Source organism: Podarcis erhardii (assembly GCF_964252035.2).
Source record: "Podarcis erhardii genome assembly, chromosome: 14".
Taxonomy (NCBI): Eukaryota; Metazoa; Chordata; class Lepidosauria; order Squamata; family Lacertidae; genus Podarcis; species Podarcis erhardii.
Window position 1 is genome coordinate 43,500,948 of NC_138503.1, and position 26,649 is coordinate 43,527,596.

At 46.7% G+C, this 26,649-nt stretch overlaps 1 protein-coding gene across 4 annotated transcripts in view; it reads right to left on the bottom strand.

Moving 5' to 3' along the window:
• Positions 1-11,965: 11,965 nt before the first annotated feature.
• TRRAP (transformation/transcription domain associated protein) overlaps positions 11,966-26,649 on the bottom strand; it is a 163,805-nt gene continuing 149,121 nt past the window's right edge. For all 4 annotated transcript variants that reach the window (XM_081839445.1, XM_081839444.1, XM_081839442.1 and 1 more), the window contains 4 exons: positions 21,021-21,205; positions 16,720-16,923; positions 15,493-15,687; positions 11,966-13,239 (listed from right to left, as the gene is read on the bottom strand). In XM_081839445.1, the coding sequence (XP_081695571.1) occupies positions 12,955-13,239; positions 15,493-15,687; positions 16,720-16,923; positions 21,021-21,205 (869 nt within the window). In that variant the 3' untranslated portion in view covers positions 11,966-12,954. The remainder of the gene's footprint in view (positions 13,240-15,492; positions 15,688-16,719; positions 16,924-21,020; positions 21,206-26,649) is intronic.

The window sequence follows — 26,649 nt, forward strand, 5'->3', positions numbered from 1 at the left end:
GGCATATAACCTTGTTTTGCATCCAAGCTTTTATTTAAAGAACAAGTGTGTTTGTGCACTAACTGATTTCAGTCTCGCCTGTGGGAGATTTGTCCAATAAACTGTGTCCATTGCACAATATATGCCTCCCTTAATCCATCTCTTGCTGACATGGTAGGCAGCTAGGCTACTTTCTCCTTGACAGATGTCTCTCCCCCATGCTTTCTTCAAATCCACGTCCTTTCAAACCAAAGCTCAAGCACAGGTCCCGCCCGCCCCCCTCTGATCTTCCCTTCCTGGTTCCCTCTCAGCTCATCTTTGGCGTTACGAGTAGAATTTCTTTCAATGTTCCTGAAATGCAATTCCATATCCTTCAACAGAAGGTTTCTTCTTCCTAAAAATAAAAAAATTAAAACCCTTACATTGTCTCCAGGTATTGTAGGATCATTCCTTCATTTATCCAGCTCTGGAATTACACATTTATTTGGTGCATAGATATCCAAAAACCCACTCCAGGCAAACCAAGGATTGGATCTAGACTTAAGGCACACTCTTATACATTTCGACTCAGGGGTCCCATTAAGTTCAATGTTCAGTGGCTTAGGCCCAGGCTATCAGAAGGACCAGGTTCTCCCATAAGAACCCGCCCCAGCTGTGGGATCTTTGGGAGAGACCCTTCTCTCAGTCGCACCATCCTAACAGGCAAGTTTGGTGGGGATACAGGAGAAGACTTTATTGTCATCTGCCCCCAGGCTTTGGGACTTCCTTCCTTAGAGAGGCTGTCTCCCTCCTTGTTGCCTTCAGCCAAGGAGGTGACGGCCGGTTTATTCCGACAGCCTTTTGGGAACAGATTGCTTTTAAGGAAAGGGCGTTTAATAGCCCTGTGCTGTTTTTACTACCTGCATTTTAATAGATCTGTTTTTGCATCATTTTACTTCCCTTGTAGTTTAATTACTTGTTGGCTATTTTATGTAATAGCTTTTTTGGCTATCTGTGTTTGTTTCAATATGTGTGAATGGGTTTGAATCCCAGTTCTCGGGGAAAGGCAGGGAATAAATAAATAAATGTTTCAGTTTCTCCAGCGTTCCACAACCACGTGTGAATTTTTTATTTATTTTAGAAAGCTGACATGAACACTCGTCAGCATTTTAGTATGATTTCCCCCACCCCACCAAAAAGCACATTTTACCTAATGCACACAACCCTTACATGCTCTTCTATGCTATTTTATGCACATTTATCCTAGTCAGTTCACTACTGACTGTGCGCAGTTCTGGTCTCCTTACTTCCAAAAGGATACTGTAGGGTTGAAAAATAATGGTTCAGAAAGGGGCAGCCGAAACATTCAGATACAAATAATAATATACACCGGCACTACATTGGTGACCCCCGAATCATAGAGCAGACAGGCAACTCCAAGGTCCCCACATGCATTATAACATTTTAAAATACCGTATTTTTTTGCTCTATAAGACACACTTTTTCCCTCCTAAAAAGTAAGGGGAAATGTGTGTGTGTCTTATGGAGCAAATGCAGGCTGCGCAGCTATCCCAGAAGCCAGAACAGCAAGAGGGATTGCTGCTTTCACTGCGCAGCGATCCCTCTTGCTGTTCTGGCTTCTGGGATTCAAAATATTTTTTTTTCTTGTTCTCCTTCTCCAAAAACTAGGTGTGTCTTATGGTCTGGTGCGTCTTATAGGGCGAAAAATACGGTAAGTGTTGATTTGCATTATATCAGTGCTTTTACACTTACTAGCCAGGAGGGGATTGGAAAGCCATTTCCGACCTGACTGGGAGGAGAGGGGGTTGCGGGCAGAACCCTCCTCCCACTCATGCGGGGGCGGGACCTTGCCCCCGCGTGAAGAGGGAATCCCCGGGCGTGCCTTCTGCCCCACCCGCCAATCGGCAGGCCGGGGAGGTGTGGCCTAGCCCATTTAAGGCCAGGCATGCCCGGGGACCACCCTCTTTCACCTTTCCCGGCCGAGCGGTTTCCCCATCCCACCCACCCTTTAGGTTTAGGTAGCTATGGCCTTGCTATGGACTTCGGTTGGTCGCCGCAAGGGGCCTGGTAGGAATTTTTCCAATTTGGCACACTTCGAGCCTTTTGGTTTTTTCGCCTACCTCGTAGCAAACGTCACAACTTTCTCGGTATTGGCGGTTAGGCATTGGCAGGGGTCAATTGTTATGCAAATGAATGGGGGGAAGGAAGCGCCATCACCTTCCCCAATGGAAAGGGTAGTCCGGTAGAGGACTCCGGGGGGCGTTGCCTTGTCCGAAGCCTAGGGAGGTCAGGGCCCCCGGCATGCCCCCGAGCGGTGACACCCATGGGATCCTAGTTGGCGTACTTCAACAGGACTCCCACGGCTTGTGGACAACCCTTCCCGGTTTCCATGCCGGGTAGTCAATAGGAGCCAATGCCTAAGGCCAATACCTTCCAATTCTGTAATCAATAAAGTTGTGGCCTTGTTTATGCCCATTAACCTTACATAATGTGTCCAGTGTCTTCATTTCTCTTGGGGGAGGGGACTTGCCACGCAACCAGAGATCAAGCTTATGGTTGTTGTTTTGAGCAACTGGACAAAATCTTGCCTTCACACTTTCCCTTCTTTCTCTAGAAATGAAAAGACTAGCAACTCAAGCAATTGGAACATTCCAGGCAAGGCCTAGAATATCCCAAAGAGCCAGGGTGTCAGAATAGGATCTGGGAAACCATAGTTCAAATTCCCACTCAGCCATGAGACTCACTGGGTGACCTTGGGCTAGTCTCTCAGCCTAGTCTACTTTGTAGGCTTGGTGTGGGGAATAAATGAGTGGAAGGTAACCACTTACACCACTCTGAGCTCCTTTTGAGTAAAATGATGGGATAGAAATGCAATGCACATATAAAGATTTACACAGCTTGAGCCCTGCCCGGAGACCATGACTGCTAACTTACTGTTTTGTTTTGGAATATGGTGTGTGTGTGTCATTATTCCACGAGCTGCTTTTCTGAAATGAAGAAAATGAGATGATTGCTTTAAAGACTATATAGTAATACGCATTAAAGTTACCGTAAGAAAAAATAAAAGCATACACACCCACACAGCTTATGCCTTTTAAATAATACATCTATCATCTCCTGGCTCTGTTTTATGGAATAATTGCTCTCCTTTGTTGAAAGGAACGCAGGTGGGAGAGGGGGCTCGCTTCGATATTAAAAGAGGCCTGCAACTTCTGTGACACACGCAGACCTCAATTTAAAAACCGGCTGCAGCTGTATGTTGAGAGACACCAAGGTTTCCCGTGTGATCTTGACCCTACCCTCAAGTTCCCGATTGAGCAACTGCAACTGATCAAAAGATCTTGCTGAACGAGGCGATTTGATCCATTAATGCCAAAGTCTTATAAATACCACTGGGCAGCGTAGGGAGACAGGAATTAATGTGCCTTAGAGAAGCAGAACACTCGCCAAGGCCCCCTGCCCTTCCGAGATAACAGACTGAAGCTTTCCCTTAATAATAATAATAATATAACCCACAAAGTCTAAGCAGATTGGGGCTGGAACGAGGGCAGGCCTTGATTGATTGATGACGGACAGGTCCTGACAGAGCGCCTTTGCAGCTGAGGATAAATATCACCTCTCTCTCTCTCAAAGGAAAAGCTGCCATGAAGCATGGCTTGATTGTTCGAGCCCTTGCCTTGCTGGCTGTATAAAGCTAATGTCACCTCTAAAAATAATAAATGCGGGCACCTTGACCCGTCTCCGCACCACCTGGCCCCCTCTCCGGGGAAGGAATGTACAGACCTAGTTTCCTTGCCAGCTGCTTATGATAGCAGATCACCTAACCCTGGGTTAAATGGATGGCTCCGGTGGGGGTTCTAACAAGAAACTCAAATAGCAGGTGAGGTTGGGGCTTGTGCCCTCCTCTTAATTTATGTATATAGAGTCAGGATCACAGGGATCAAGGAGGCTTTGGAGACCACGTAGCCCAGGGGGCAGCAAACTTTTCCAGCAGGGGGCTGGTCCACTGTCCCTCAGACCTTGTGGGGGGCTGGACTAGTATTTTTTTTGGGGGGGGGAATGATGCAAGAGCACCACAAGCCCCATTGGCTGCTTACCTATGTCTTGTGAGCGGCAGGGGCTGGCGGCAGCAGCGGAACGATGAGTGGCACGCGAAAGGGCTCCGGAGAGGGGCTGCTTAAATGGCGGCCTCTCAAGCGCTGCTGCTGCTGCTGCTGCTGGCACCAACAAAGCCCAGCCCCCTCCCTCCTCTAGGCAGGGCAGGGAGAAGCCAGGAGGAGGGAGGGAGAGGGAAAGAATGTGTGTGCTGGCGATCCACACGGCAATTTCTGAACTGTCCGTGGGCCGGATCCAGAAGGCAATTGGGCCTGATCTGGCCCATGGGCCTTAGTTTGCCAGCCCTAACCCCCTCCTTACTCAAAGAAGGAAATCCAGAGCCAGGGCATGGAAGAAGAGAAGAAGAGTTTGGATTTGATATCCTGCTTTATCATTACCCGAAGGAGTCTCAAAGCGGCTAACATTCTCCTTTCCCTTCCTCCCCCACAATAAACACTCTGTGAGGTGAGTGGGGCTGAGAGACTTCAGAGAAGTGTGACTAGCCCAAGGTCATCCAGCAGCTGCATGTGGAGGAGCGGAGATGCGAACCCAGTTCACCAGATTACAAGACTACCGCTCTTAACCGCTACCACACTGGCTCTCCATAGGACCATTTGGATCAACTAGCCTGGTGCTGTGTACATTGACTTGCAGCAGCTCTTCATAGTCTCGGGTGGGAATTTGGCCCGCTCTACCTGGAGATTAAAATGGGGACCTTCTGCATGAAACATATGCTATGACCCAAGCTCAACAGACGGCCTTCCACACTCTTCATGAAGACCTCCAGCAAGGAAGAACCCACAGCCCCTCTGGGCGATTCTCTTATTGTCAAGTCGCTCTTGCTATCTAGTGTTTTCTCCCAACGTTCAACTGAAACCTAATTCCCTGTCACCGATGCCCATTGGTAAAGGTAGTCCTCCCCTCTGGAGCAACAGAAAGCCAAGTTTCTGCTCCCTTTTTCAAATGAGAGCTGTTTTAGGATCGAAGCCTGCTATTGCATGCCCCTCTCAGCCTTCTATCCTTCCTACGAATGGGAAACTGTGATTCTAAAACTGCATTAGCCTTTTTTGCAGCTGCATCATGCTACCTGCTCATGTTCAGCTTGTGAACAAATACAACCCTGAGACCCTTCTCATGTTTACTAGGTAAAAGGTAAAGGTAAAGGACCCCTGAACAGTTAAGTCCAGTTGACTATGGGGTGTGGCATTCGCTTTTCAGGCTGAGGGAGCCGGCATTTGTCCACAGACAGCTTTCCGGGTCATGTGGCCAGGATGACTAAACCGCTACTGGTGCATGGAGGACTGTGATGAGTGCCAGAGAGCATGGAAATGCCATTTACCTTCTCACCGCAGTGGTACCTATTTATCTACTTGCATTGGCATGCTTTCGAACTGCTAGGTTGGCAGAAGCTGGGACTGAGCAACAGGAGCTCACCCCATCATGGGGATTTGAACTGCCAACCTTCTGATCAGCAAGCCCACAAGGCTCAGTGGTTTAGACCACAATGCCACCCGTGTGCCTACTGCCAAAAGGTACTACTTCCAAGAGGGAGGCCTTATAAAAAAATGTCCTCTTAAACTACAACTGCAGGCAGTGAAAGAATATCAGGAATTTCTTACTCACACATAGACCTCTTATTTAGGAGTAGGCCAATGAGAATGGATTCATAGATAAGTATAGTGCCATTGTTTTTCAGCTTGGACCTGAAGCTTTTGGCACCAACACTCTTCAGGATTGAATGGTTCTGGCTCCTTCCTCTGACAGTTCCAGGGGTTCTTCATCAAGTTGAGGACCTCCCAAGGAGATCCTCAAAATTGCATCCAGGTGGCCCTGCCTGTTCGTCAAGGGCCTGGGTCCTTTAGGGTGTTTGGTTCATCCTCTGAGGACTCACACTCACCCAAGTCATTTTTCCACCTGAGTCTAAGAACAAGACTCTCACCTTCTCCCCAAATTCCATATAAAAGCTGGCCAGACTGGCAGCTGACTCTTCCTTCAACACAGATGAAGGGTTGAAAGCCTCCACTGTATCTGAGGGTAGCAGAGCTGCTGATGGTGTGTAGAGCAGGCTGCCAGGCATACACCTCTCTGACTTCCAGCTCCATGCTGTCACCAGCATTTGCTGCCTGAGGCAGCTGCATCACTCTGCCAAATGGTAGGGCCAGACCTGATCAATCAGTTCCTATCTGAATTTGCAAGGGGTGAGTTACTCAAGCACCACCACGAGTACCCAGTCCTGTCTCCCTCCCCACATCTACTCCACCAAGGTAAATTTGGGAGACAAAAGACGGTTGCCTCAGGAAAAGGTGATGGCAGGGACTGGTATCTAAATGGGACAGCTGGCCCTTTCTCAGTTTGACCTCTGCAGGACACATTTCTTTTCTCCAAGAGCAGTAAAATATCTTGAGACAGTCCTGTCTCCAACGGGGCTACCAGAGAATTAAGCTGCTGTTCCTTTTTAAAACATACACACATCATCCATCGGGTTAAAACAATTACAGTTTTGAGAGCAACACCCTCCCACTTTGCTGCCATCAGAAAAACAAATCTTTCATTGCTACAGACAGATTCTGAGTCATCTTTCCACAGTACCTGCAGACTAATTTCTCTCTCTCTTTATATCTGACAATTCACAAAGAGCCCAATTACCGGGGGGAGGGGTGGCAAACGGAGAGCAAGGCACCAGTCTTAGAAGACGACTGAAAACACTCTGATAGTGCTACACGATTTCACTTGGGGGACAATGATATTTAATCCAAAAGGCTGTTCTCTGAATGAGAGCAACATTTTAGCTCCCCTACCCCATCCCAGTATCACTTTACCCGTGCCCGAAAATGTGTTGTTTTGCAAAGTCTTCCATTTGCCAGCTGTGATGTCTGAGAACTGAGGATCTGATCCTTTCCATTTCCTCCAAAGGTTGGTCTCCTTCACCCATGCCTGAATTGTAGACAAATCTTCCAGCTTGGGTTCTACAAATTTCTCATTTTCCCTTTAGTTTTCCATATTTACATAACAATTTGCATTAAATAATGATAATAATCTTAAGAAAATTCACCAGCAAGGAGTGTGACTTTCCCCTAACACACACATTCATCTTGTATTCTTTTTTGACTCAGACATTTTTGTAATTTCCCCTAATGCAGTGCAGTTTTCGATATCATTTCCACTCTCATATGCATTTTTATGCAATTTTCCTCACAACAGATGCATTTTTTGGTACATATTGGATGGATGGAAAACTGCAGTAATCGTTTCAAAGGTTAGCCATGCTTTGGTGTGCATATTGGTTTGAGAAGTGCGAATTAGGTACTTTCTGATTAAAATGGTAGCAAAATCCATTTTCTCCTGCAGCCCTACATGTAGCTCAAGGTAGATAATTACAGAATTGCAACCAATCTTATCTTAAATAATGATGGGTCAAAGAGAAGGACTCAAAAAAGACTTCAAAGAATCAGGAATCAGGTCTAGACTGGACCCTTACATGTATGTTTGAAATATATGCCCCTACAGATTCTGGTATCTATGCTTGGGATTGGCTTATTGAAAATGAATGCATGGGGGCTTGCATAACCAAGAAGGGTTGTACCCAATGTTAGACATACTCAAGAGTATACCCACTAAAACTGTTGGAAATTAATTAGGTCTATTAGTTCTAGTGAGTCTACTCTTGAGAAAAACTTAGCCAGAGGTTTATTATAGCACAGAAGTAATGGACACTTTAGGGAGGCGGGTGGCGCTGTGGGTTAAACCACAGAGCCTAGGACTTGCCGATCAGAAGGTCGTCAGCTTGAATCCCCGCAACGGGGTGAGCTCCTGTTGCTCGGTCCCTGCTCCTGCCCACCTAGCAGTTCGAAAGCACATCAAAGTGCAAGTAGATAAATAGGTACCACTCCAGTGGGAAGGTAAACGGTGTTTCCGTCCGCTGCTCTGGTTCACCAGAGGCGGCTTAGTCATGCTGGCCACATGACCCAGAAGCTGTACACCAGCTCCCTCAGCCAGTAAAGCGAGATGAGCACCACAACCCCAGAGTCAGTCACGACTGGACTTAAGGGGTCCCTTTACCTTTTTAATGGACACTGTACTCAGTAGGGCTTACTCCAAAGTAACTGTGCACAGGGTGGCTGCCTTCAGCCGTAAGACACCATTTCCGAGGCAGGCAACAAAAGGGACGTTTCAAGAAATGGCTCGTTGTAAATAAATATAGGAACAGCAATGGAGAAATCCTCCAAGAGATGTCTTAACAAGAAAGGAACTTGAAAGTATTTGAAGTGGGGCTTACGAAGAATTAAAACTCATTAGCAGGAATAGCATAGGGAGGGGGGAGAAACAGCTTGTTAACACGAAGATGGGATTTAAATGATACATTATGTTTTTAATGTGCCGTTACTTAACCCATTTCAGGATGGGCGTGGACCAGAAATGCAAGCTGATAAAATTAAAAGTACTTTCCATCAGGCATGTTCTCTCATAAATGCATGTACAGGCTAAATTGTGTGGGGCGATAGAAAAACAAAGCTTTGGGGGATGTTTCACACACTTCAAACGGAAGTATGGCAAGCGTTATTTTTAAACCAGGGGTGGGCAAGAACACAATAAGAACAGCCTGCTGGATCAAGCCAAAGGTCCATTAGTCCAGTAACATGTTCTCACAGTGGCCATTCAGATGTTACTTCTGGGAAACCTGCAAGCAGAATTTGAGCACAAGAGTGCTCTTCCCGCCATCTTTGTTTCCAGCAATTAGTATTCAGAATCATTTCTGCCTCCACCGTGGAGGCAGAGCATAGTCATAACTAGTAGCCACTGATGGCCCCTCTCCTCCAGGAATTTAATTCTCTCTTAAAGCTATCTGGATTGGTGGCAGTGAGTTCCATATTTTAACAATGCACTGTGTCAATTACTGTACTTTTCCGTGTATAAGAGGCCCCCTATTATGGGGGACTCAAATTTAAAACAATGGGGGGAGATGGCACAGGATTGTTGAGCTTTTTTAGGGGGCAGCAACCAATAAGGTTCATGAATAATCATAGTTCATGAATAATCATAGTTTAGAGGTCCCGGGTTCTAAGGAAGTCAGACTATCCTCCACCAGGGCCAGGGCCTTTTCATTGGTGGCTCCGACCTGGTGGAATGCTCTGTCCCATGAGACTAGGACCCTGCAGGATTTAACCTCCTTCCGTCGGGCCTGTAAGACATAGCTATTCCACCTGGCCTTGATTTGAATTCAACCTGATCTTTTATTTCCCTTCTCTTCCCTCTCCCTCCCCTTTTATGAAGATCACCCGCTCTGAGACGCCACAGCTAATTCTCCTCTGGCCTCCTCACAGGACCAATTCAGCCAGCTAGCCCTGGGGATTATCTAATGCTTATTTCCCCTAAATTGATTTGTGATTTTTATCGTTATTCATGTTTTTATATTGTATTTTATGCTGCTTTTATAGTTGTTTTAAATTTGTTGTTAGCCGCCCTGAGCCCGGTTTTTGAACCAGGAAGAGCAGGGTATAAATATTTTTTTTTAAAAAAATATTATTATTATTATTATTATTATTATTATTATTATTATTATTATTAACACGCACAATAGCGGCTAACAGCCACAGCAGCAACAAATCAAATGTCCACTCTATGTACTACCTATGTATAAGACGACCTCCATTTTTTAGCATTATTTTTAAAGAAACGAACATAGTCTTGTACAAGGAAAAGTACGGTATGCATTTGGTCATGATTACTAGAATTATACTGGTGAAAATTCAGAAACAGTCCCTCCGAAAAGCAGTGACACAGAACGTTAGTTTGTTGTTGGCTACTATGTGTCAATGGAGTGCACCTTGGGAGGTGAAGTCAAACCGCTGTGGTAGCAGCACCAAAGTGACCACTCTGGTATCCATGTTGGTCCTACTCAAGAGCTGACCGATTGAAATTGATGGATGTGACTGACAGGTGCCTTGATTTCAATAGTTCTACTCTTGCCTATGACTTTTTTGGAGATCACCCAGGGTTATCAAGGTTTGCAATTTATGGTCACTTGTGAGTTTGGACTATTTTTCAAAAGGTCTACTATAAACAATTATGTGAAAGCTGCCGAGCCGTGACAGAATATTTATCATGTCATTCTATTATTGCTACCTGTTCAAGCTTTCTAAATCTAATGTGCTGTGGTGGTCGAAGTAATTTAATGGAAGGTGTATTTATATATAATTCAGGTAGGTAGCCATGTTGGTCTGACACAGTCAAAATAAATATCTGGTATCTGAAGAAGTGTGCATGCACACGAAAGCTTATACCCAGAGCAAACTTAGTTGGTCTTTAAGGTGCTACTGGACAATTTTTTAATTTATATATAATTGTTAGACTAAGAATAGGTGCTAAATTAATGTTTATAAGAGTTCCCTCTCCATATTTAGCATTTATGTTTACAATATGTGTGTTTAAATATATATATAATGAACTGTGTTCTGCATTTTGGTAATACAATCAGCAATATACAGCGGTGCCTCGCAAGACGAAATTAATTCGTTCCGCAAGTTTTTTCGGCTTGCGAGTTTTTCGTCTTGCGAAGCACGGTTTCCCATAGGAATGCATTGAAAATCAATCAATGTGTCCCTATGGAAACCGCCTTCAGACCAGGTCCGGGGACAGTCTGTCCCCCGACCTCTTCTGAAGGCTGGGGGGGGGAAGGGCTTTTCTTCCCACCCCCAGCATTTTAAAAAACCCCGGGACAGCAGAGGACTTCTCCGCTGTCCCGGGGTTTTTTAAAATGCTGGCGGGCGACTTCTCCGCTGTCCCGGGGTTTTTTAAAATGCTGGCGGGCGGCAGCGAAGGCTTCGCTGCCGCCCGCCAGCATTTTAAGATCGCCCCGGACAGCGGACTTCTCTGCTGTCCCGGGGCGATTTTAAAGCCCCCGGGAAGGCAGGCGGGGGGGAGCAAAGACTTTCGCCCCCCGCCAGCCTTCAGAAGAGGTCCAGGACCTCTTCTGAAGGCCGGCAGGGGGGGAAAGTCTTTGCTCCCCCCTGCCTGCCTTCAAAAGCCGTCCGGGATAGCGGGAAGCACTTCCCTGCTATCCCGGACCGCTTTTAAAATGCTCGCGGTGGGGAGCAAAGCCTTTCGGCCCCCGCCGGCCTTCCTGGACCTCTTCTGAAGGCCGGAGGGGGGGGAAAGGCTTTGCTCCCCACCGCCAGCATTTAAAAGAGGTCCCCGGAGATTTCCCTATGGGCTTTCTTCTTGCGAAGCAAGCCCATAGGGAAATTCGTCTTGCGAAGCGCCTCAAAAAACGGAAAACCCTTTCGTCTAGCGGGTTTTCCGTCTTGCGAGGCATTCGTCTTGCGGGGCACCACTGTATATGGAAGGAAAAGCTCTCTTTAGCTGCTACTGCTGCAACACACCAAACAGAAGAGCCTTCTCAGCAGAGATACTGATGCAAGTCCCAAACCAAACATACCAAGCCAGGAGTTTAAAAATTTTTAGGAGCTGGATGCAGGTTCTTGGAACACGCCATTATGAACCGAGAGCTGTTCTCCATTCAACCAGAAACAAGAACTCACCTATTGCCATACTAAAAAACGTAGCCACAGGAAGGATTGCTGCCAACCTCTCTGGACTAATTATTCAAATGCTAATTATTAAAGTAGGTGCTGGGTGTCCTAGGCCCTGTTTAAAATGGCACAAATGGCTAGCAAATTCATTACTGCACCAGGCTCTTGTTATGTATGGGTCTTGTTCTTGGGCTGATTTAATATCTGCATTACCAAGAAGTGACAGGATTATCTGTACACTGTGTGTTTGCGTTGGGAACAGTGTTTTAATGCCATCAACCCTCTCTACTTTGGAAGCCTCGTGTTGCCACTGCTTACTTTAATTCACTGCCACTGAGCCCACTTCAGGAAAGCGAGCACCGTTAAAGCATTTTAGAAAATATTTATTTTGAAAAAGTTCACTCTGTACAAATTGGAACTGTAACATTCTGAACACTGCAAGTTTTATAAAAAAATGCTAACATGGACCCAAATAAAAGCCATTTCTTTTCCCCCCTTCTTTTAAATTACAAAGGTAAAAACTAAAAACGTTTCCTCGAGAAGCTACTTAATGATACACATTTAAAGATGGCAAAGCTCAAGACATAACCAGCTTATCATATACTTTCTGACTTGTGTTGCACTGGTTCCATCAAAATATGCAACTTAATGGATGACAAATTCACTTTTACAGTGCTCCTCCGACACAGAAGTGAGCCTCTAAACTAGGTTTCAGAAATGGGTCCATCTGTACAATGCACTGCAACAGTTAGGGAGAAAACTAGCACAATTTGATCATTTCTCACCCAGTAGTGACCCAAAAAGGGCAATTCTGCCCCCATTCTCTATACATTTTGTTACAAAATCACTGTACAAACCCACTACGATGCACATGTGACTAGATTAAAATGGCATTCATTCCAGCAGTCTTTGCACCAATCGGAAGGTAAACAACAAAGAAAACACTTTTTATAAAATGAAAAACAGGAACGTCACGCAGGAAGACCCACAACGTGGGGGATACAAATTCCTTAAAAGTGTTCTTGAAATAAAACAAAAAGTTCAAACGAGTAGGCCTGCAGCTTCTGAGCCACAAGCACATCCTCGCGGCGGCGCGAAGGAAGAGATGGTTCACTTTCTCCTCTCCCTAAGGAGCGATCCTTGGACGATAAGCATGCAAAAATGACTTCGAGGGGCATAGAGGCAGCGGTACTTCTGTAAACATGATCACACTGAAGACTGATGAAAAGGTGGGGCCAGGACGGGTGGAGATGTAGCGGCAAAGCAAGGCATGGTTCACAAAGAAGTGTTCACATTTCCCCACCCTTCTCCCCACCGCAACTGCAGGCCGTAAGAACTTCACGGTGTCAAGTCAGAGCCAGGGGTGCCAAGCGGGATCCATGCGGCAGAGGTTGTCCAGGCTGTTTGCCGCAGCAACCAGGGTGTTGACTTTGCTCTCCCCCCCTTCGAACTGAGCCAGGTTATGCAGGCGCGTCATGATGGCGGTCACGGCTTTCTGAACCAGCGAAACCAGCTGCTGGCTGTCCATGTTCTCCGGCTGCCCTGCTGCTGAGAGCGGGGAGGAAGTATCCTCTTGGGTCTTCTTGTGCCAAGCAATTATTTCATCCCGCAACACCGTCTTCAGGATGCCATCAACCTACGAGGAGTGGGGAGGGAGGAAGGGGAAATAATTATGTTTAACTAGGAGGGACTGTCAAGGGACTTAGCCAAACTGCAAGGGAAACGGACCGTCGCAGTGCTTTGGCGTTCCTGCAATAAACCTTAGCAACAACAACAAAACTCTTTACGGTGGCGTGTTCAGACCACTGCAGCCTAGAGTGAGCTGTGTTATTAAAGGCTATGCATTTGATGTTTCCTTCTAGAACCATTTGTGACGGATTGCTTTTGGCTGTGCCCACCTTATGGAACCCCTTTGCCCCATGATGTGTGGCTATCTTTCTCCCCCATTGTATTTTCCTCCTGTTTATTGAAGCCCTTTTCAACTCAGGAAGCTTGTATTTGATCAGACAGACAATACCTCTACTTAAAAAAAACCCCACTTCTGTTCCTTGTCTCTTTTGTAGTTGTTTCGTACTCTTTCCGCAAAACTGCAATTTCTGTGTTTTGTAAGCAAGCCCTGAACAGAAGAGGCAGAATATAAATGCTCTGATCGATCCGAAAAACCCGAGCCTTCAACTTCAGAAAAATCCAATGCTTCTATAATTTTGATCCTCCCCACTTTTGTTTTTGGCTGTTTGCCCCCCTGCCCCCTTGCATTTAAGAAGTTGAGAGAGGATTTAGCACAACTGCTGGTTGAGTCTTTAGATGCCTAATTAGGAAAATCATACAGGCATACCACCTGCGTTCTTCGTGTGTCACGTAGCGTGTTTGGTGTAACGCGGCGATTGCAAATTTGCCACCAGCTGCGAGGAGATGCTTCACCTTGGTGAAGCATCAGAATTTAAAAAGGAATTAAGCCCATTCCTTGAGCAAACTGTACCCTGCCAAGAGCCAAACTCCATCAAAACCACTATATATCATGAGCTTCCTTTTCCACTTAACAAGCCGCCAAGACAGATTCCCATTTGTGACATGATTCGTGGGGAAACCTAAACGATGCTGCTGATTTGCAACCCGCGCCACCGTTCTCAGGCTTGCAGACACCAGCATTGTTGATGGAATGCTGTGGCAACTGCTGAGGCACGTTAATTTCAACCCAACAGGCCAAGCTGAGAGCAGAATTACTGTCCGCTTTGCAGCGTCTGCCCAAGAAACAGGACCACACAGGCATCAGCTAGACTTTTTACGGATCTGCTATGAGACATGGGAAAGTTAATTCGTTCTCTAATCGTCTGGAAAATCCCCCCCACCCCCGAATAGGGTCAAACCAGCAAAGCTCTTTTCAGGTGTGCTTCAGCTCAGTGTACAATCTACTGTGGAGATTCAGAAAGGGTGGGGGTGGACACGCTACACCATCTGTGGGATGCAGGTTATCATCTGTGAGCCGAATTCTAAGGACATCGTAGGATCAAGCTCATATACCTGCAAGTTACGTTTTCAAACCCATCGTAAGTAGCTACTCTATAAAAAAGTGGGGGGGGGACAGTTACTAGGAGCACAGGCATTTTCGCTATAATGTACTGCCGCGGAAGTGGAGCCAATTCCGTAGAGGACTGCAAAGCCAGGGCTATTATTTATTTATAAAAAGCTCATATTATGCTTATATGAGATTTCTGCCCGAAGGAGGAAAGGCCAGCGTGGAGGTACATGTTAAACTAGAGAATACTTTTGTTTCTCGGTGAAAAGGAAACCTCCCTATGGGAAGGCATTATCAGAAGAGCAGTGGCAGTGCGTGATAAACTCTTTCCCCACCAGTCGGTTCTCCCCTACCCTCATACACACACCCTCCCTTTGATAGGTTTATTTATGGTTTCTATGCCAAAGAGGCAGTGGCAGAGGAAGTCGCTTGGGTGCCTGGGGTGGCGCGCGCAGGGGCAGAGCAAGGCGCCCATAGGGGCGGGGTGCACAGCGGGGCCTCCAGAGTCTGCCTGCCTCCTCCCACTCCGCTGCCCTACAGGTGGGGGGGAGGCAGCGGGCAGACCATTTGAGCAATGCAGAGCCTGCGTGCGCCCAAGCCATGTCTCTCCCAGGAGAGACGCGTGGCTCGGGTATGCAGCAGGCCCCACGGTGAGTGCCGCCCGGCATTTTGTCACCCCCCCCCTCAGCGGTGACACACGGGGCGGCCTGCACCTCCCTTCCTCCGCCCCTGCAAAGAGGCAGGGGAAAGAGAAAGTAAAGAAGAAGAGCCAGGTAGGAAGATCGGATGGCTTTCACATAGGATGAAAGCTAAGGAGTCCAATTCAATTCTTTGGTACTAAACACACAAACTTCCACCCACACCTGTACATACCTTAAAGTTTGGTTGTGCAAAACAACGAGCCACTGCAATCATAGATGCAGTGAGTGGACCAGAAACGCCAATAGTAGTGAGGAACTCAGAAATGTTTGGTGTGAGTCGGAATGGGACCGGGCGGTTGGCGTCCAGATCCCCGGTAGCATCATTGATATCAAAACGGAAGTATGCCACGTTCAGTTTGCCGGTATCCTAGAGATTTTTTTAAAGACACACATATAAATCATAAGTATGGAAATCAGAAGAAAAACAAAAAGCTATCCAAAACTGATTTTATCCATGCAAATCTGAAAGACTTCCCTTGCATTCAAATTGTAAATGGGGGAAAGAATAAAAACAAGCTCTTCCAAAGGCATGTTTATGTTAACAGACTCCTGCTCAGGCACTATGAGTACAGACAACAGTTAACAAGAATTGCAGACATGTACACTATTAATTGGGGACGCGGGTGGCGCTGTGAGTTAAACCACAGAGCCTAGGACTTGCCGATCAGAAGGTCGGCGGTTCGAATCCCCACGACGAGGTGAGCTCCCGTTGCTCGGTCCCTGCTCCTGCCAACCTAGCAGTAGATAAATAGGTACTGCTCCGGTGGGAAGGTAAACGGCGTTTCCGTACGCTGCTCTGATTCGCCATATGCGGCTTAGTCATGCTGGCCACATGACCCGGAAGCTGTACGCCGGCTCACTTGGCCAATAAAGCGAGATGAGCGCCGCAACCCCAGAGTCAGCCACGACTGGACCTAATGGTCAGGGGTCCCTTTACCTTACACTATCTCCTATTAGAAGGGGTATAAATATGACAGACAAAAACATCCTCAATAAAGTATCAATCTTGAATAAAGGGCTAGTAGAGGATCAGGGGCAGGGAAAAATATTGTTCATATAATGTATTGCATAGAGGGGAACAGGGGCCTCCTATCAGCAGCTTTAACAAACTACACTTCCCAACATTCTCTGGGGGAAGCCATGGCTGCCTAAAGTGGTATGATACTGCTTTAAATGCACAGTGCAGATGAGGCCATAAATATAAAGTGGGATATAAATCTACTAAACGAAACAAACAAACAAAACAACAATTGTGAGATGCCTTAGTATGGATGAAAAGACACAAATGCTATAAACAAACTTCTATTTGTGTTGTCATATTTATTATGCAAGTTGCCCCCGGATGCTGAAGGACACCACGTGATGATTATGCAACCCGCAAACTAGTCCCAGTGCATACCTGAGCAATCTGCAGCATCTCAGGGTTAAGCCTGTTCAAATGGAAGACAAATTCTGCGAACCCGATCAGTGCCAACTGGATGGTGAACATCTTCCGGAAGGTCCAGTAATCGGTGGCGTTTGGGAAGGTGTGCAAAGCCCACTCTTTCAGCATGCTCCGAGGCACCATGTTGCCCTGCACCTCTTTCAGAATATCACGGAGAACCTACAACAGGGGAGGGAGAGGAAAGCCATCAGGATCATGTATTTCTATAAGGTTTCGAACAACTTCAAAGGGGCCTTTGCAACTATAATTAAGCACTTAAGACTGCAGCTATTGGGATGGACAGATTTACATCGGTTGACAACAGAAACACATTATGTATTTATTTATTCCAGGTTAATTTAAATCCTTAGAGTTGTGTCATGTTACACTTGCAAGCGAAGCTACTTCAAGAAGAAGCTCCCTTTAACCATTTTGGGGTAGGTTTTTTTTTTTTAAAAAAGCAACACCCTCATTTAATGAAAGCTGAAAGCAAAATGATAAGTCCTTTGAATATTTTAGCACATTATTTTCTTTTTTAAAAAATTGGGCTTTTAAGTAAGCCCACAAAAGTTATAGTCTGCAGGGGGGTTTTCTTTTTAACTAGCCTGGTTCGAGAGCAGCAGCCTGCATTTCTAAGCTGGCTGCCTCGTCTGTCGTGGAAACAAAACTCTTAAAAGTGCCAAAGACCTGTCTTCCAGCAAGTGAAGGAAGGATCCCTTCTCTATCAGTCCTCTGTGCTTCTGCGCTTTCCTTCCTCTGGATTTTCTTCCAGCGTGGAAATCAAATGAGTCCTTCCCTTGCCAACCTGCTCGTTTTGCCTGCATGGAATTCCTTACTGCCCGTGGTGAAGAGGCAAGCCTGACTGAAATGTATTTTAGAATGCACAGGACTTGGGAGGTAAAATATATTGCAGGTCTTCTGTTATAGAAATGAAAAGATAAAATGGTAACCCAAATAAAAACATTTTGGAGATCCCAGGCCACAGGGAGGTTAGGCTGGGCTCAACCTTAGCCAGGGCTTTTTCAGCCGTGGCCCTGATCTGGTGGAACACTCTGTCACAAGAGATTAGGGCCCTGCGGGACTTGACATCTTTCCGCAGGGCCTGCAAGACAGAGCTGTTCCACCAGGCCTTTGGCCAAGGCACAGTCTGACCCTCTCCTTCCGTAATCCTCATAGAACTATAGCCCAATGGTTGCCATTAATTTGACTCTGAACTGATTTTAGAATTAATTGATTTTAGAATGTATTTCAATTAATTGATTGTGATTTTATGTTAACTGTGTTATTTTTACTGTTGTCAGCTGCTCTGAGCCCAGCTTCGGTTGGGGAGGGCTGGATATAAATAAAAATGTATTATTATTATTATTATTATTATTATTATTATTATTATTTAGGCAATATTGCATTAGTGGCAATAGATGCCGCTGGGCTTCGGGAAAGGGAGAGTGTACTGTAGGAGCTCAATCAGCCAGCAGTTAAGACTGTGGAGTCTGGGACACTGTCCAGGGGCGCAATATGAAGAAACCTTGCTGAACCTAAGGAAGTCTAGCTTGTTCCTAGACGAAAGGAAGTATCACCCATGATATCAGACTGGGCTGCCCACCCATGAGGCCTTTATCCCAGCAGAAGGAAGGTGTAACAGCCACTGAATGATACTGTATTACTGTTTATTTTATTCAAATTGTGCTGTATAGCTCACCCATGTGATGGAATTATATCATGCAATGTAGGAGAGATTTAAGAACAAACAAACAAGCAGAAGTGGGTAGGATGATAGGAGACTGGTGCACCCATAACCACGTCAAACCAAACTTTTATATCCTTCTAGCATGGCTACATCCAGCTTTGTAACTAAAGCAGTGGCAAAGGAATCTGTGGTCTTCCAGAGGTTGCCAGGCTACAGCATTCACAATCCCTCACCGGTAGCCGTGTTGGGTGGGGCTGATGGGAGCTGAGCAACAGCTGAAGGGCCAGAGGCTCCCCAAACCTAAACTGCAGGCCCAGCTACTAAAGTGTGGGCTTTGGGCTGTGGTTTCCACAAGCAGCCTCTGAACCTCTTAAGCCTCCCTGCATGGCACAGATGTCGTTATGCACGTTCAACCACTGAGAGGGAATACTATCTTTCCGCAGTCTGCACAGGGCCTGGTATGCTCGGGCTGCAATCAAGATCCGCTTCAAGCATCTGAGTATTAATGTTACCACACTTTCCGCAGCCAAGTTGTGCCTCCCATGTAAACATCTGTGAACTACCTCCATATTTAATTACCTACAGCGTGGACTGGCCTAATTAATTAGAAGGAGAAAATAAAGTGGGGACCTGCTCCACTGCACTAGAAAAGAATGATAATCACACTTGCTTAAATTAAATTACTCAGAGAGAGAGAGGGACTAAATTTCCACAACCAGAAGGGAAGAGCCTCAAAAAAGAAAACGGGAGAGAAAGACAGATGTTCCATGTCACTTAATTTTATTTTATGCTGTGCAAGGAATGAAAGGTTGTTTATTACAGACACAACTTTCAAGACACAACACACCTGGAACTGCATCAATTTCAATGGGAAGAAAGAGGACAGCACAATGCTTAATTATATGTATTAAGGCTTTTAAAGTAACTATTTATTATTATAAATGGGCAAGGGTGATAATGGAATACTAAGCCTTAATTACACCACTTCAGGGGGATTCAAACTGTGTCTTAGTTGGCCTAGGGGGGGAAAAATGGCAGATATCGGACAGGTTTTTTTAACGCCAAATGGAAAAAAAGCTTCCTTTTTTTGTTTTCGTTTTTGAAAAGAGAGAATGGTGGAGAGACCAGTCTATGGATTGAAACACAAAACAGGGAGAGCATTTGGGCAGGGCTTTCTGGGTGTCTGGAGCAACTAATACACATTACTATAGTCATCCTTAACAGCTTTGTATTGTTAAGTCGCATTATCAGGAAGCTGGTCCAGGACTGTCTGCATTGATTGGAAGGGGTGACCCAGGGACTCATATAAAGGGGCTTCCCTATCATCTGCTACCTGACCCCCCCTTTTTTTAAAGGGAGATATAAAGGATTGAATCTGGGACCTCCTGCGGGCAACACATACGCTCTACAAGTGAGCCATGATTCCTCTCCATTGCAGAACCAAAGTGGAGGAACAGTGGCCCATGGTGACACGGTGAGTTCATGGAAGAACTTCTCAATGAAGCAAGTTTCTCCTGAAGTACAGTGGTGCCCCGCAAGACGAATGCCTCGCAAGACGAAAAACTTGCTAGACGAAAGAGTTTTCCGTTTTTGAGGTGCTTCGCAAGACGAATTTCCCTATGGGCTTGCTTAGCAAGACGAAAACGTCTTGGCGCTAAGCCGCTAAGAGCCTCTAAGCCGCTAATAGCCGTGCTTCGCAAGATGAAAAATTCGCTAGACGAAAAAACTTGCAGAACGAATTAATTTCGTCTTGCGAGGCACCACTGTACTGTTTGGATTAGGGATGGGGAACCTGTGGTCCTCTGAATGCTGTTAAGACTCCGGCTCCCATCACCCCTAGCCAGGATGACCAATGGTGAGAAGTGATGGGATCTGTAGTCTAAAAGCATCTGTAGCACCACGGGCTCCCTTGGTTCAAGCGTGCTGGATCAAGCCAATGGCCCATCCAGTCCAGCATCTTGTTTTCACATTGGTCAGCCAGATGGCCACAGAAAGCCTGGAAGCAGGACCTGAGCACACCCACACTCTCCCCCTCCTATGGTTTTCAGCAGCTGGTACAAGGAAGAAGAATGCCATTGACCGTGGAGATGGAACACGCTCGTCATGGTTAGTAGTCATGGAGAGCCTTATCTTTCCAGAAATATGTTTAATCCTCTTTTAAGCCCATCCAAGTTGATGGCCATCACTGCCTCTTGTGGGACTCATGGCTCTGACAAGCAAAACAACCCATGCCAGACACCCAACGACCCACAGCTGCCTAACAAAACTTATTTGTTGCATGTCTTGTCTTTTTCCGGTCATAATTACGCTCTATTAATCATACAAGGTGGAGAGGTAACAAGGCTCTTTTGAGGGTTTATGTTTTCGGAGCTTTGCCACAATATTAATGCGATGCAGGTGCCCGCTCAGTCCTCTGGCAGATCTACTTTGAAAGATTGTTTTGCCGATAAAAAGAAGGGGATGGGAGAGAGAGCAAGAGAGTGAAAAGATGAGATTGATGCATCAAATACGAGGCAAGGGAAGCAAAGGGAGGCGAAGAGCAGGCCTGGCGCAGAGAGCGTCTTAACGCATTCGTCACAGATTACAATACCTGATGGCTGGCCTGGGTCCCTCGCGCTTGGACGGTTGCCAGTCTGTCATAGTAGCGAGAAATCGGGCTGTCGTGCTCAATCCCCTTCTTGGCGCAGCGCTGCTTGTAGATCTCCACGAGGGAGAGAGATGAAGGATTGTCTTCGACCAGGCGCATCTGTGGAGAGACGGCCACGACTCGGGGGACTGGAGAAGGGGGAAAACGTAAAGTTAATGTCCTGAAGGATCAAAGCGAACAAGCCCAACACATTATTTTTCCTCCTTTCCCCAGGACAGCCGTAACCATCAGGCCTTGTCCTTGCATTTAAAGCTCTCCTGAGACCTCCCTAGGCTCCATGTCTGCTCTTCTATCCCGATACATGAAAATCCATAACATCTTTGCTTTTCCTACCATCCTCAGCTTCTCAAAGGCTTGCTTGTTCCTCGGGAACATGCTGCTGCAGTCAGGTACTGGTTGTAAGACTCCCAGAAGCACCTGGATGGCCACTGTGAGAAGAGAATGCTGGACTGGAGCAGACATTAGATTGATCCAGCAGGGCTTTTCTTATGTTCTTTGAAGACATCGCCCATTCAGCGTGGTGCTAACGCGAAAGTTGCATGTTTGGTCCCCATATGGGCCAGCTGCATATTCCTGCATAGCGGGGGAGTGGGGTCGATCCTCAGGGTCCCTTCCAGCTCTAAAACTCTATGATTCCTGTGTCTCTTTGGAGGAAGAGTGGGGGGAGCAGGACCCCTCCCTGAAGAGAGACCTGCACTAGCAGAGGTGGCACTGAATCCAGGCATCCCCACCCTAAGACCAGGGGTCTCTACACCAGTTGCCTGGAATCCTGGCCATCTCTCTCTCTCACACATACATGCCCATCACTCCCCGAGCTGCAGCAGCAGAGAAAATGGCCAGAAAGACCTATTGTCAAAGCACCTGGCTAGCTAGACGTGAGGCTACTTTGCAGGAGAGTAAAGTAGATCAAGCACCGACATGGTTTGGGACTTGACTGAGAGCCTGGAAGGGATGGAGCCTCCACTTTCTATATAAGTTTCCCAAAGGCTGATGAGATGGCTTTACAGCTGCAGCGAAAGCTCCCTCAGAGCTTCAAGCCTTCCTGAACTGCAGAAACTGACATCGTCCCTCCTCAAAACTTTGGCCGCAATATTAAGGTGATTAATCGGTTCGATTAAATTGACTGGAAACATTTCAACAGACCTATAAAAGCTCCCCTCATTAAAACCAGTCAACAGAGTTTAAAGCATTTAAAATGATTTAATACAAAAAGAGACTCTCTTCTGTGTGTGAGAAAAAAAAGGGGGGGGGAAATGCCTCTCCTAAGAGGACAAAAGCTGCAACACATGCATGCGCTGCTAAGCACAAGGGCGAGGAAACCTCTGTCCCTCCAGTTGTTGTTGGACTCCAACTCTTATCAGTCCCAGTCAACATTCCCAATGGCCATAGATGATGGGCACTGTAGTTGAACAACATCTGGAGTTACAGGTTTGGAGGGAGGGACACCTTTTTAAAAGAACTTTTGGGCTTTTTCCCTCATATGCAAATGTCTGCAGATTTAATAATCAACCAACCAACCAACCATTGAATTGAGTAAGAGATTAACCCAAAACTTAAACCTTCCCTGTGAAACCTTTGTGTAACCCTTTTGGCTAGCTGAAACCCAAGCTTAGCTGCATATAATAACTGCATTTGCTCACATTAGGTAAAGGTAAAGGGACCCCTGACCATTAGGTCGAGTCTTGGCCAACTCTGGGGTTGCGGCGCTCATCTCGCTTTATTGGCCAAGGGGTCCGGTGTACAGCTTCCGGGTCATGTGGCCAGCATGACTAAGCCGCTTCTGGCGAACCAGAGCAGCACACGGAAACGACATTTACCTTCCCACCGGAGCGGTACCTATTTATCTACTTGCACTTTGAAGTGCTTTCGAACTGCTAGGTTGGCAGGAGCAGGGACTGAGCAACGGGAGCTCACCCCGTCGCGGGGATTCGAACCACGACCTTCTGATCGGCAAGTCCTAGGCTCTGTGGTTTAACCCACAGCGCCACCTGCGGCGCTCACATTAGTCCCTTGTTATCCTTGTTTGTCCTTTGTTGCCTTTGCCAAGTTCAAAAATCCAGGTGTTCAAATGGTCCCCAGATGCTGCCATGGTAAAATCCCTGGCTAGGGCTAGTAGGAGTTGGCTCACATGTTCCTCAATCTTGCCATAGGACAGGGGTTAGGAACCTCTGACTCTCAGGCCAAATCTGGCCCAGCAAAGGTCTCAATTTGGCCCCCAAGCTGTTTTCCCCAAACCACTTGCAGCTGCCCCACACCCAATGTCATACATGATGTCAGGTGTGGGGCAAGCAGAGATGTGGCTGGATCAACTGCACAACCGGGTTCCCTGTGGGGAACTTGATCATGACGCCGATCCTGCAGAAAGCAGTTTTAAAGGCACGGCCAATCAAACCTGCAGGATTGGTTATGTGACTGAGATTTCCCTGGGGAGCTCGGTTGTGGAACTGATCCCTGGAGAAAGAAGCTTTGCCAGCAGATAACAGCAGTGGATTGATAGGTGGGTTGTCAAAATTGGCTAACGGCGGTGGGTAACAATAAATATCTGGCCTGCTGGATTCCCCACCAGTTATAGGATCTGGCCATAAAGGTTCACCACCCATTGTTGGACTATTGGAAGCTGCCTTATGCGGAGTCAAATCATCAGTCCATCTAGCCGACTACAGTGGTAGCTCTGGTTGCGAACAGGATCCATTCTGGAGGCCCATTTGCAACCTGAACGCAACCCACGTCTGCACACACGTGGGTCATGATTCGTCGCTTCTGTGCATGCGCGTAATGCCGTTCCGTTACTTCCGGGTTGCCCCAGGATGCAACCTGAAAATGTGCAACCTGAAGCAAACGTAACATGAGGCATGACTGTACTGTCTTTGCAGCCTGGCAGTGGCTCTCTCAAGGGTTTCAGACACAAGTCTTTCCCAGCCATACATTAAGATGCACACCAGGCCCTATCTAGGCAGAGGAATCCCTGTTAAAACTTCTCTTTGCTGCAAACCATTCTACAAAGGGGGATGTTACAACTTTACACGGGTCAGGACCTCAATATCTTAAGGACTGCCTCTCAGCATACAAACTGACCCGGACCCTGCGTTTGTCATCCAAGACCTTCCTGTATGTCCTCCCTTCCTGAGAGGATTGGAGGGTGGAAGCATGAGAACAAGCCTTTTCTGTGGTGGCTCCCCGACTGTGGAATGATCTCCCCAGTGAGGCTTGCCTGGTGCCATCATTACATGTCTTTAGGTGCCAGGCAAAAACATTCCTCTTTATCCAGGCCTTTGGCCCTTAAATAATCTATGACCTGTTAAATGTGGGGATGACTATGACTATTATTATGATTATTTTAGGAGTATACTATTATTATGCTCCATAAAATAGGTTTTTTATGTTGTACTCCGCCCTAGGAGTATATAAATCAAATAAATAAATAATAATAATTACAGTGTTACCTCGGGTTAAGAACTTAATTTGTTCCAGAGGTCCGTTCTTAACCTGAAACTGTTCTTAACCTGAAGCACCACTTTAGCTAATGGGGCCTCCTGCTGCGCCGCCAGAGCACAATTTCTGTTCTTATCCTGAAGCAAAGTTCTTAACCCGAGGTACTATTTCTGGGTTAGCGGAGTCTGTAACCTGAAGCGTCTGTAACCTGAGGTACCACTGTATAATAAACCTGAGCTTGGGCTCCACCACAGGACTGAAATACCCTATTCACTTATGGTGCCTCATGAGCAACAAGCACAAGGAGAAAAGGGTTTGCAACAAGAAGAAGCCTTCTACATCGAAGCAGATTCTGAACTGGCAAAGTATGTAGATATCAGTTCTCCCACTGCCGTGATGATCGGCCTGAAGTGTGTCAAGTGGCACTCGTCGTCCACTCTCAGCACACTCAAGAGCTCTGCTTTGAAAGAGAACTCACAAGAAAGAACCATTTGTTTGTACTAGACGCCAGGCCCCACAAAGGCATTTCTGAATGAAGAGCTGTACGTATTACCCTGAACAGGATTTCAAGCCTCCCATTGCTACACCACGCCAGCTGCAAATCTGGAGAGTCGTGGGCTACTCTGCTCACTTTTATGTCAGAGACAAGGATAATTTCTGCTCAGATAAAAATCCACCTACTGCTGACACGCTCGCTTTATCCGATTATGCCGTGAAGCACAATTTTTCGTTCCGAAAGAAGAAAGCCCAACCCTGGCTCAAAACTATGGGAGGCTCGGGAGAACGGCAGCAACTAGAGAGGAAAGGCCTGGCAAGCAGAGAGGAAGCGACTTTCAGCGACAAGGTTATTCCTGCTTCACTAAGGCTCTGCCGGGGTGCCTTTAGCTCCGCTTTATACCTGATGCGTCACCAGCCAAAGGCTCTACATTCTGTTCTTATATACAACCAAGTCGTACTCAGGGAAAACCCAATGAAATTAATGGACCAATGTTCACCATCATGTCTGTTCAGTCAAATGGGTTGACTCCCGAGTATGACTAACATTGGATACAATAATTAGTGGGACGTGGGTGGTGTTGTGGTCTAAACCACTGAGCCTCTTGGGCTTGCCAATCAGAAGGTCAGAAGTTTGAATCTCCGTGACGGGGTGAGCTCCAGTTGCTCTACTCCAGCTTCTGCCAACCTAGCAGTTCAAAAGCACACCAGTGCAAGCAGATAAATAGGTACTACTGTGGCAGGAAGGTAAACGGCATTTCGGTGCTCTCTGGCACTCATCATGGTGTCCCGTTGTGCCAGAAGCTGTTTATTCATGCTGGCCACATGACTCGGAAAGCTGTCTACGCACAAACACCGGCTCCCTTGGCCTGAAGCGAAATGAGTGCCGCAACCCCATAGTTCCCTTTGACTGGACTTAACCATCCAGGGGACCTTTATCTTTTTTACAATAATTAGTAGCAGTAGTACAGGTAAGTTGCATCATACGCTCCTTTAATTAGAATCATAGAACTGTTGGAATTCCTACGATAATCTAGTCCAACCCCCTGCAATGCAGGAATCCTTTGTCCAACATGGAGCTTGAACCCACAACTTTGAGATTAAGAGTCTCATGATCTGTCATTTGAGCTACATGACTGCGGCTTTGCGTGGTTGCCTCAGACAGCATAGGCCAATGGTCAGAGATGATAGTAGCCGTAGTCCTGCTATATCTGGCGGGCCACAGGTCCCTCACTCCTGCCACTGAGGGAGCCTCTCTGCTATGTAGTAGAGGGATCAAGGTGAATGAGCAAAGGTGCACAAATGTTGGCTTGGCTTACAAGCCAGCTCTTACTCGTTTTCACAAGCAACGCCCACCCTGGTCTGTGGGCAGTTGCAGAGGGCTTTGGAGAGCGCAAGACTTCTTAGCTGCACGGAGGGATGGAGAAAAATAGCAGGAAAGGCTCCTGCTGTTTCTTTCTTGCTCCAAACTGCAGCGCAAGTGGGAGAAGACTCCACATCTCCTTTGAGCAAGCCCTCTGACGAGTGCAAAGGGCTTGGGATGTTGAAGTCTTCTCTTCTCTGCGCCATTAAGAAAGAGCAGGAGAACCTCCCGCTGCTTCTTTTTGTATTCAAACCTCAGCGTGAACCAGAGTCTGGGAAAGGA